The sequence below is a fragment of the Vanacampus margaritifer genome, chromosome 2, assembly GCF_051991255.1.
Source record: "Vanacampus margaritifer isolate UIUO_Vmar chromosome 2, RoL_Vmar_1.0, whole genome shotgun sequence".
In the NCBI taxonomy this organism is placed as follows: Eukaryota; Metazoa; Chordata; class Actinopteri; order Syngnathiformes; family Syngnathidae; genus Vanacampus; species Vanacampus margaritifer.
In genome coordinates, this window is record NC_135433.1 from 56830912 (window position 1) to 56843420 (window position 12509).

At 40.8% G+C, this 12509-nt stretch overlaps 1 protein-coding gene across 1 annotated transcript; it reads left to right on the forward strand.

The window, feature by feature from the left end:
• Window positions 1-226: 226 nt before the first annotated feature.
• clpp (caseinolytic mitochondrial matrix peptidase proteolytic subunit) lies at window positions 227-11631 on the forward strand. The gene is made up of 7 exons (XM_077558265.1): window positions 227-368; window positions 3720-3821; window positions 6127-6198; window positions 6310-6406; window positions 9063-9250; window positions 9351-9456; window positions 10937-11631. The coding sequence occupies exons 1-7, from the start codon at window positions 351-353 to the stop codon at window positions 11167-11169; spliced, it is 816 nt and encodes a 271-aa protein (XP_077414391.1). The 5' UTR covers window positions 227-350; the 3' UTR covers window positions 11170-11631.
• Window positions 11632-12509: the final 878 nt, after the last annotated feature.

The window sequence follows — 12509 nt, forward strand, 5'->3', positions numbered from 1 at the left end:
TATTTGTGGATCGCAAATATATTTGTGGATCTAAAAATACATCAGGTATATATTTGTGGATATGAAAAACACACGTGAAAATCACAGATTTATTTGTGGGAATTAATTTTAGAATCTCTCCCCATATGAGATGGGCTTCATCTTGCTTATCTTTATATAATAAGCGGTATAGAAAACGAATGGAATAGAATTCGTTATTCAGGGCGCCTTCCAACTCTCCAGTCCAGGAGGTGGCAGTAATCTGGCTAAACGATGTTTGAGCCGCTTTAAAAAAAGAAAGAAGAAGAGGTGGTTTCTGTGTTACTTGTCACTGTTGGTCACATTGGGAGTTCAACAAATTCTTCCGAATTATGAGCGTGCTTTTCACGGTCAGTACCATTGTCTACCATTCTATTGTAACGTTTTTATTTAAACTTACTGACCTAGACGGTTACACTGTAAAATAAATATTCGCCAATGCCTTGTCTAGCCTTACGTCAGTGACTCAGTGCATTTCTCTCTGTTGGCGAAACATTTTAAAATCAAAAGAAAGAAGGAGCACACACCCTAGGACTTAAACAAGGAATAGCGTAGTACAGCACACAGCTTTGGCATTACAATGTCATAACAAAAAAACAAAAAACAGGGCCAATCTGAACAGCGTCCGGGTAATCTTGAAACTAGGAAACGTTCCAAGGTTGAGACTTGAGATAGCCACAGTAGTACCCACTTTATTGACAATTGCGAACATCCGTGCATTTGTGATATTTTCCCTCGAGGCAACGCAATGCATAATGCTTACTTTATACGGTGAAAACAAATGGCGAATTGTATTGCTTTTGCCTGTGACTATCATACAAACCGGGCAGATTGTTATATTAGTCAAACGACATTTCAACGTATTTTGAAATCAAAATAATCCTCACAAATCAAAAATTACAAGGACCCAAAATCCAATGCTTTTCATTGAACGTAGAGCGTCATTTCAACGAGTTAAACCACCATTTTGACTTGTGTAAGCTCGGAATTGTTACTTCCTATGCCCCATGCGCTAGAATTGTACAATACTGAATACATCGAAGGTTGTCTCACAGTAGTAGTAGTAATCTTTATCTTTCTTAAACACTCAAAGAAACGTGAGCCACTGAAGTTCTTCTAGTCCAGACACCTTCTCCTAGCATGTTTTGATTTGATTCGTTATAGTTGTGCTGATTATTTACAGCAGTGTCAAATCAAGGTCCAGAAAGTAAAAACACTGCCACACTTTGGGTTTAGCCACAGTTGCTCCTTTTATCTTCAACTCAGGGAGCTTGTTTACCTTTCAGTTGAGTAAAAGTGGATCAAGCCAAACTGTGACAGTGCTTTACTTTCTGGACCTGGATTTGAGACCTCTGATTACTTATTTACCATTGCTTTGATTTACTTACTGCGGGCCTCCCAGGCTTGCAATGCCAGTCTGAGAGCATTCAAGAGAAATAATTGCGCACACTGCTGGGAGGTACTGTACAGCAAACTATTCTCAGACGGAGTATACAATATTACTATACCGATGCGTCATTTTTACCTAAAACGCTTAAAAAGGTACACCCAAGGTAAATTTAAAACTGTTCTTGAACCTTTTGGAGTATCAGCAATTCAGCATAGTTTTGGTCTCTTTTTAAAGATGACACTGAATTTTTATCCCCAACAGTCAGAATCTGATAAAGTGCTGCTGGCCTTGGGCGATGGAAATGGAAGACATTCTTAGAAGTATCAATGCTGCAAATAGAAACTTCTTGCTCTTATTTGGTGCATTAGTATAAAAAAAATAGTTATGAATATTTACATTTAAAATTGAATCCAATACAGTTATATTTATCATGTATGTTTTATTGAACATGACCTAAACACAAAACAATAAATAATAATTGATAATCGATTACAACCACAACACTGTGTAAATAAAGTGGCAAAAACACTGGGCTCCTCTTGGGGTATTCTGAATAACAGAAGGACACATTTGTATTTGGTAGCCATATTTAAAAGTATCGATTCATGGTTTTATGAATCGATATTGGAGTATGAAAAAGAATATCGATTCAATATTGATATATATATATTTTTAAACCCAGTCCTACCCTTAATTTTTAAAAATTGAGCATTAATCACTTCATTCCACCAGAAATATGAAGTTGGAAAACAAATGAGCCGGTGTTATCCTTTCAGAGGTGGGAGTAAGTCATTGTTTTGCAAGTCACAAGTAAGTCTCAAGTCTTTGCCCTCAAGTCCCGAGTCAAGTCCCAAGTCAAGACTGACAAGTCTCAAGCGATTCACAAGTCCTACACTTTGAGTTTCGAGTCCTTTTGAGTCATTTTGACAACATCGTAAGTTATATTATTTAGGGTGACCATCAAAGTAGGAGTCAGGGACAGTGAACCCAGAGTGGTGTAACAGATTGCCGTGTTTGCAGTTACCAGTGAGTTTACAGTCTCATTAACTACTCAGCTAGCAACAATAATTAGCCGATAAACAACTGACATTAGCTTACTTACTGTTTTTTGTTCAACTTCAGATGTTGAACGAAGTTTGAAGTTGTTGCCTCTCCGTCAGTGATCTAATCTTGGACATACTCCAATTAATTTTTTGTTGACCAACCTCATAGTTTTTGTACCCAAACAACTAGAGGTGCAACAGATCACAAAAGTCACGGATCGGATTGTTTTTCAAAAAGATAATAAAATGAAATCAGATAAATAGAACTTTGTCTTAATTTATTTTACAATTCTTTTACCCATTTCATTTAAAAATAAACTAAAAATATCTAATATGGCCATTAGGATTTAGGAACACAATTTTATGTGCAATATAAGGCAAGATTTATTTATTTATTTATGATTTATAGAATTATTTTATACATGGTCCACGTATAAAATAACAAGGTGACGGTATCCTGCCTTACGTTATATTGCTCTTGAAGTTGTGTTCCTAAAATCCAAATGCCCATATATATGTTTTTTTTTTAAGCTAGTGTTTTATAAAATAATTATAAATGAAGGCAAAGTTCCCACTTTCAAACAAGGTGGTGGGAGCATCATGCTCTAGGGGTGCTTTTCTTCTGCAGGGTCAGGGAAGATGGTGCAAGTAGAAGGGAAGATGGATTGCACCAAATACAGGGCAATCTTGGAAAATAACCTGTTTTCACAAATGCTCTCCATCTAACCTAAGTGAGCTGGAGATGTTTTGCAAGGAGGAATTTTAGTCCCCAAAAGTGAAGAACTGATAGAAATATACTCCAAAAGACTTGAAGCTGTAATTGCGGCAAAAGGGGGTTCAACAAAGTATTAACTCATGGAGGGGCTGAATACTTTTGCACACCCTACTTTTCAGTTTTTTTAGTTGTAATAGAATAGTTGAAATAAGATATCCACTTTGTTTCACTTTGTGTGCTACTTTGTGATTAAAATTTACATACAATTTCAATGAAATATATTTGTTTGTGGTTGCCAAAATGTTCAGAAACTCAAGGGGTGTGAATACTTCAGCAAGGTGCTATATGTTTGCACAACTGTTCCCATCAACCAAAGTATGAGAAGTTATAAAAAACTTAAAAAAAACAAAAAACAAACTTAAATAAAATAAAAAATTGTTAAAAAAATATGTATTTTTTTTTTATTAGCCTAATATTTTGTGGTTCAGGTTGTTTTTCATTTTTCCTCCTAAAATCTATACATATTTTTCTGTCTTGCTTACTTCTCTTCTAGAGGATGATTCGAACTGCTGGAGAGGGACTGAAATTCAGAAGGTCAATCCACTGCAGTCCTGCATGGAGAAGTCCTCTAATACCCATAGTTATAGAGCAAACGGTCAGTGAAATGTCCCTATTTCCCATTCATGAATAGTGCGGGTTAACTGTAAATATATTGTTCAAAAAAGAATTTTCTTTTTGGTCCCATATCCATCCATCCATCCATTGACTACCGCTTATCCGGGGTCGGGTCGCAGCAGCTTTAGGAGGGAAACCCAGACTTTCCTCTACCCAGCCACTTCAACCAGCTCCTCTGGCGGGATCTCAAGGCGCTCCAAGGCCAGCCGAGAGGCATAGTCTCTCTAGCGTGTCCTGGGTCGTCCCCGGGGCCTCCCGCCGGTGGGACATGCCTGGAACACCTCTCCAGAGAGGAGTCTAGGAGGCATCCCAGTGACTCGACCCTGAGTCCCTCCCGTATGACCGAACTTCTCACCCTATCTCTAAGGGAGAGCCCGGACACCATCCGGAGGAAACTCATTTCGGCCGCTTGTATCCGGGATCTTGTTCTTTCGGTCACGACCCACAGCTCGTAACCATAGGTGAGGGTAGGAATGTAGATCGACCGGTAAATCGAGAGCTTCACCTTTTGGCTTCACACTCGGCTGTGAATCGCTCCAGTGAGAGTTGGAGATCACGGCTTGAAGAAGCCAACAACACCATATCATCCGCAATAAGCAGAGATGCAGTGTTGATGCCACCAAACCGGACCCCCTCAACACTTCGGCTGAACCTAGAAATTCTATCCATAAAAGTTATTGAATGGTGACAAAGGGCAACCTTGGCGGAGTCCAACCCTCACTGGAAACGAATTTGACTTACTGCCGTCAATGCGGACCAAACTCTGAAGCGGGTCTTACAGGAACCAAACAGCTCAGGGGGCTCGGGACAGAATGTGCCTAATATCGAGACAAAACAATGGGGTTGGCGAAGTCCGCTGGGACAAAGGACCCAATGCTCAAAAACGGGACAGTCCTAGTGAAACGCGATGAAACAATACTTTTCCATTGAAATACCTCCAGCATATATGGAAGACTTGGTGTTTCAAGTTTGGCAGAAAACAGTCGGGAATTTAATGTTGTGTAGATTAGTTGTGTTGTGGCCGCTAATATCAAAAATGTGTACAAAAAAACCCACTGATCTGTATATATTACTGGATAGCCGATAGCCCATATACACCCGTGTAAGCCGTTGAAGCCACAGGGCGGCCATCTTACCCTTCCCATTTCACAAGCAGACTGCTGCATAAACTATACGTATACATACAGATTAGACATATACAGCTCGTAGGCTATTGATATAGGGGTGGATGGTACTTACTATTTTTTAACAAGGGGCCGGTATGTGCTGCTTTAAAGACCCCGTTTTTCTTTTATCGCTCAGTTCCTTAGACCCCAATATTTGATTTGGCAGAGGCATATTTTGTTGAATTACAAGTATAACTCTTTAATTAAAAAGATATGTCAGGTTTAGGCAACCTGAAATATTTAATAGACAACAATCAGAAAGGAAGACAAGAGGGATATATTAATTTGCTCGACGAGGAGAGCAGACAAGAGACCTCACAATCTCCATTCCACTCTGAACAGACTCTGCTGCCCTCCTCCTTTTTATTGGTTTTTGCCTAGTTACATAGAAGCTGCTCTCTAAAGAGCGAGGGGAGCTCCAAAACACAGTCACGGATACAAATATTCACACAGATAACAATGCAGACATGTTTTAAGGTTAAGTTTAAGGCCTGAATCGTAAAAACGTTCCAGTCGCCATCCTGCGCTTAGATCACAGCTCTTGTTCTTGTCAAGGAAGATGACAGGAGCATGGGTTATCCTCCCGCACACCGAACACATTTTTCACAACTCAAAAAGAGTAAATATGGGGTAAATACACATATATAGGATATACATCAAACGTAAGAATATACAAGTTTCCTCCTGTAAACATCATTAAGCATATGATTTATACATGTATTTAAGGCAAGTTGTAAAATGGCTGTAGCCCTCTTGTTTATGTTGAACACATTTAAAACATCATAAATCATGCTGTTTCTACTAAGTACTGTCTCAAATGTTCTCCAATTTCGATACTGTAAATGTATAGGATCGTATACCGAGAACCGTTTTGTGGGAGTGGTAATATGGCGGCTTCGCGGCATCAAAAGTTTTGGCCTATCGGCTATATACAGATCAGTGGGAAAAAAACAAGAGTAGAAACTTGAACATAAAATCTAAAAGTTAGCCATGGTGATTTGGCATTAAAACGGGTTAAAAAGTGTTTAAAATATTGGCTTTTGTTTTGAGACAGGGAAGTGAGAAACACACCGTATATAGATGTATTTATTTTTTTTCTTTTGTGCTTCTTCATTTCAGGGCAGGGGAGAACGAGCTTATGACATATATTCTCGCCTGCTTAGAGAGAGAATTATTTGTGTCATGGGTCCCGTAAGTGTCCTGCTTTAATGATTTTTTTTCAGATGTTTTTGTTTCGTGATATGCTTTTATGATGATGACAGTATATTCTTGATCCCCTCTTCATTTGCCACCTTCTCTAAGATTGATGATGCTGTGGCCAGTCTGGTTATTGCCCAACTGCTTTTTCTTCAGTCTGAAAGCAACAACAAACCAATCCACATGTACATCAACAGCCCTGGTAAGCAAGCAGAGGTCTTCAAGTACTTGTTATTGTTGCCTTAAAGAGGCAAGATATTGTAATAATAATAATGCATCAGATTTATATAGCGCTTTTCTAGACACTTTACAATGGAATGGATACGTTATTCATGCACTCAAACATTCACACTGCGGTGGCGATAAGCTACTTAAGTAGCCACAGCTGCCCTGGGGCAGACTGCCGGAAGTGTGGCTGCCAGTGTGCGCCTACGGCCCCTCCGACCACCACCAAACCTTTGCACCTTCCATACACCAGTGTGAGTAGCACTGGAGGCAATGTGAGTGAAGTGCCTTGCCCAAGGACACAACATATGACTTGGGGAGAGCGGGGATCGAACAGCCGACCTTCTGGTTACTGAACGACTGTCTCTACACCCTCAACCACGGCCGCCACATGGTCATATTGGTCGCCATATTGGTCTTCAAATTAAACGTTTTCAGAATAGAAGGCCACCATAAAATGGAAAACTGCCTTTCCAGTTCATTGCTGTAAAGATACTCACTACTGCAGTGGTCACACTGATGCCTTAATTTCTTAAATATTGTACTCCTCCTGTCTTTTATGATTTTATCATGCTGTCAAAATCAAACAAAAAATGCACAAGCTGCTAATTGTTTTATTTTTTATTTTGATTTAAATTTTTTATTCTTTTATTAATTTTTATTTTGTATGTGGGTGACTATGTGTATGTGTATGTGCATGTGCGTGCGTGTGAGTGTGTATTCATTAGTTCACCTAAAACCTATTAAAAAATCCCATACCGTTCACCTAAACCGAACACTTCAGAACCCAGCCAGAGCCGTGAGGCCGTCAGGAGACCCGAGGAAGGACCAAAGAAAAGAAAGGAAAGTGAAATCCAGCACCGACCAGACACCACCCACCGGGCCACCAACCAGAGTCCTTCACCAACCCCAGAAACATCCAAATTCCAACAAATCAGGGAGACCTCAAGAGACCAAAGGAGAGACTGAGGAAAGGAAGGAAGGAAGGACAGATGAAGCAGAGTGAGATCCACAGACACCAGCCTCCACCGATTCAATGACCTGAGGAAAGCAGATTCTGTCTGAGTTTCGATAGATGCTGGTGTGGTGGATCTGGCATGCATGAAAATCTCCACCAAAGAGGTGAGCCGTCGACCCCTGCCAGGACAGAGCAAGCGCAACACCTCAGGGCCCTCCAGGCCACGGCAGCGCCAAGGGACAAGCCCCGGGCCCCGCAGGGGCCACCAGCCGGAGAGCAAACCCAGGATCAGGAGCGCCCCCAACCCAAAGCAGCAGGACGGGGCACTGCAGGCCCGCCATGCACCCCACCGGTCCACCCCCCGACCCCCCCACCCCCTATCCACCCCAACCCAGCCCCAATTTTGTAATCCTGGAGTGTAGTAATCGAAATCGTTATTGCATTTTGATTAATTGCAGAGCGGTAGTATTAAGAGTAGTAGTAGTAGTAGTAGCAGTAGTAGTCTGGGCACTTCCATCGTTACTTTGGCCTGTCATTGACAGATGCCCACTTTTCGGGGACTGCATCCGCATTTTCACAGAGTGCTTTATGGCGCGAAACCTAAAAAGAATACACGGACTGAGATGGACCGTCTGTACTGACCTGGATCGACAGACGTAAACCTGCTTCAGTCGTGTATTTATGAGGCTTCGTGTCATAATGCCCTGGCTGAAAATGGGGAAGCACTATCAAAAGATAGGCAATGACGGCCGATGTCATGACTGAAGTGCCCACCACTGGTAGTAGTAGCAGCAGTAGTAGTAATAGTAGTAGTAGAAAGAGAAGTAATAATAGAAGAAATAGAGGTAGTTAGACCAAAAAAGCTTACCTGGTAGCTACATGGCAACTGAAAAATACTGTAGTGTAATTTTTATGTGGTGATTGACTATGGACGTTTAGCGTTAAGGGCTTTGTGAAAATGATCCCCCTGTCAACACTGAAGAATGGCAGTGGCTTAGTGATGCTCCTCCACTGCTTTCAAACCAGCACGATGGGAAGGGCAAGTGTATCAAGAAATCAATAAAATGGCATTATGTCTATGAAGAAGCTGAAACGTTGGTGTCATTGAATCTTCGACCAAGCCAATGAGCCTAAGCATGTCTCCAAAGTCGATTTAGGCTTAGTTTCAGAAGAGTGTCAGTATCATCTGACCCAATGAAAAATCTTTGGTGAGATTTAAAGAAGACTTGGCTCTTTGAACTGGTGACCCTTGTCCATTAAGAACATACAAAAGTTACTAAGGAATGCTGCCAAAAGCTGGTGTCCGTGTAGGCATCACTTTTTGCAGTAGTTCAAAAGAGATTTATTAAAATCACTTATCAATGTAATTTGGGGGATAATATGTTTTTCACTATATATACACTTAATATAGATATATATTATAAATTAAATTTGTTTTACTGTACCCTATTGTCACTGTTTAGCAAGTTTTAGCCAAAAGAATTGTCCAAACCACCTAAAGCAAAAGCTCTAGGTCTGAAAATTAATCAGTCTATTGATTGTTTCAGAAGAATGTTGCCGATTGTGTATAATTTATGTATGTGTTAACAAGGTTGGTATTCTTTAAAAGCTCTTATCCTGGTTTTAAAAACAGTGTACATCTTCACTTCAGTAATAAACTTCTCACTTCCCCTAGGTGGTGTGGTGACAGCAGGCCTGGCGATATATGACACCATGCAATATATCCTTAATCCCATTTCCACTTGGTGTGTTGGTCAAGCAGCCAGTATGGGTAGTTTGCTGTTGGCAGCAGGGACAACAGGAATGAGGCATTCATTACCCAATGCCCGTATCATGGTCCACCAGCCATCTGGAGGTGCTCGGGTAAGAGAGCTCCAAATGTCAAATCAAGATTTTCTGAGACTGTTAGTGATAAAATATTTTATACATCTTTCTTTACAATGGAATTAATCTTGTGTTCCAGGGTCAGGCCACTGACATCGCCATCCAGGCTGAGGAGATCTTGAAACTAAAGAAACAAATAAACAATCTCTATGCCAAACACACTGGGCAACTGCTAGAAACTATTGGTAGGGTCCCACCAGTACATCTGCACTCTCTGAATGCCATCCATCCATTATCTGCCCCTTATCTAATGTCGGGTCGTGGGGGCAGCAGATTTAGGATGGAAGCCCAGACTTTCCTCTCCCCAGCCACTTCAACCAGCTCCTCCAGCGGGATCCCAAGGCGTTCCCAGGTCAGCCGAGAGACATAGTCTCTCCAGCGTGTCCTGGGTCGTCCCCGGGGCCTCCTGCCGGTGGGACATGCCTGGAACACCTCTCCAGAGAGGAGTCCAGGAGGCATCCGAACCAGATGCCCAAGCCACCTCAACTGGCTCCCCTCCATGTGGAGGAGTAGCGGCTCAACCCTGAGTCTCTCCCAGATAACTCAACTTCTCACCCTATCTCTAAGGGAGAGCCCGGAAACCCTCTGGAGGAAACTCATTTTGGTCGCTTGTATCTGGGATCTTGTTCTTTCGGTCACGACTCACAGCTTGTGACCATAAGTGAGGGCAGGAACGTAGATCGACCGGTAAATCAAGAGCTTTGCTTTTCAACTCAGCTCCTTCTTCACCTCAACGGACCGGTAGAGTTTTTGTGGGGAGGTTGGTGAAGCAAAAAAGGTCACAATATTGTAAAAAAAAGAAAAGAAAAGAAAAAAGAGCTAATACTAAAAAGAACACACACAATATTGTGCTAAGTGTGTGTGTATATATATATATATATATATATATACTGTATATATACATACATACAGGAACTTACTTGCTAATGCAAGAACACATTGAGTTCCTACACTCTGTTCACAAGCATATTACGTTCCCCTTCATCTGACAGCGTAGATTTTAAACGTACAAGGGGCAAAACATGCCTTGTGAAAATTAAACTGCACTAAAAAAAAAATATCCTGCTAGAACTGCGCAAATGGAAATCAACCCAACTTTTTTAACAGATGTGCTGCTTTCAATATTGTGACATGACGACGACGATATACAGTGGCAGTTTTAATCTGTTTTGATCTGTCATCTCTCTCTCCATCCATCTGATTTTCATCCCAACCGCTTCACACTCGGCTGCAAATCTTGCCGAACCCTTTTTTTGGGGGGTGGGGGGGCATAACAAGCAGCATACAGCTTCAATGTTACAATCTTTGTTCCAATGTTTACCAATTCCTTTGAAACAGTACAAACTGTTTTAACTGCACATAAAGTAGTTTCAAATTCAACTCAAATAAAAATGAAAAGCCAATTAGTCATCTCACAACTGAAGAAGACAGTGGCTGACTTTTTCAGAACTCTGAGGACTGAGATAAAATTGGTGCACATGGGTTTTTTTTTTTTTAAGGGATCCTCCGATCACGAACCCCCAAAATTCAGAAAAACGTGGACGATCTCGTTCCAGGCCGATCAATCGCACCCCTAGTTTGCATATTTCTGTCAGATGAAATTACAAATGATTTCTGGTACATCGTCAATGAGAAGTCTGAGCCTTTAATTGTTCTGTCTTCCAGAGAATGCAATGGAGAGAGACCGCTATATGAGCCCCACAGAGGCCCAAGACTTTGGTATAATCGATCTGGTCCTGGTCCACCCACCTCAAGCCGGTAAAGATGAGCCTGAGTTGGTTCAGAAAGAGTCTGGAACAGCAGCTGGTCCCTCTGCAACTCTGGAGTCTTCAGCACTGGAGAATGCCTCAACTGGAACACCCCACCTCACCCCTCTCACAAACTTGAACCAGAAGTGATCATAGCAGAGTTGTCTAAGTACTGTATACCTTTTGTTATCATTTAAAAAAAAAAAAATTCTAAATTGGCTTCTGTTCTTCTATGCAGCATCAACTCTGTAAAAAAAACAAAAAAAACATGCACGTGTCACGCAACTTACCTAGGAATGGGCGAGTACCGATACCAGCCTTATTTTAAAGTATTGCGTGACGGTGGCTGATATCAGTATCGCCCTCTAGTGGCCGTTTTAAATCAAGAACTTGAAATTAGAGGTGTAACAATTATCGTCCAGTTGTAACTTTTTCAACCTCATCACAAACAAAAGTTAGGTAATTTCTGTGTCCTGGACATGCCACAGTGGGGATCGGGGGTGCCAAGAGACATTCTGTCTTACCCTCACACAGACCTCCAGCCCCCACCAGCACTGACTGACACACAAAAAAAAGTTTAAAAATAAATAAACCTTTTCAGAAACCTGAAAAGTCTTATTTTGTAACAACAATGAATTATGAAATGTTATGCATTTGCCATTTTTGAAATGTTGACTCCATGAATCATCGTAAAGGTGTTTTATGTGCCATATTCTCCACTTAACTTTCCATTTGTGTGCACGTTTAACTGTTGTAAGCTAGGTAACATTTATTTTGATGTATTCAACTGTACGTGTTTTCATTGATTGAATTTTGACCTGAGAATCTCGTTTAACATGGGATCCAAATTCAACTTGATGAGTCTTCGCAAAACCCAACTATGCTGGTAAATTAATTTCCAACTTCTCTGAGACCTGAGGTGCAGAGGGGTATGGGTACCCCGGTATAAGACCCTTGACCTACACCCGCTATTTTCTCTCTTTGCTTCTCTCTTTTCCTTGACCACTAGCACACTGCTTGCTTCTAGTTCCTATCACAGTAGAGTTTTGCTTCTTTTAAGTCCCGAGTAGATTTTCCCAAATAGATTAGAAAATAAACGTGCACAAAATCAAAACCTGATTGTGCACTGTGTGTGTGTGTGCACTGTGTGTGTGTTTTATCAATTTATATATTAACCCTAAAATTAACAAAGAACTCACAAAATTGTACAAAGGTACAACCTTCATTTTAATGACTGATTCAACGAGGTTCTCATCTGTTATTCTGATAAAATTTTCAAAAATAGATGTGCTCCGCAGGCTGGCTCGAAATTAATTTAAATATTAAGTTTGAGTCTCCTTCAATTAACTCTTTTATCGCCAAAAACGTTCAATGACGTTTACTAAAATCCAAATGAATGCCGCCAAAAAGTTAATTGACATTTACTACGTTTTTTTTTTTTCAATGGGCAGTGGAAATTGTTGTGCAGAGCTGCCTACTCAATAGACTTG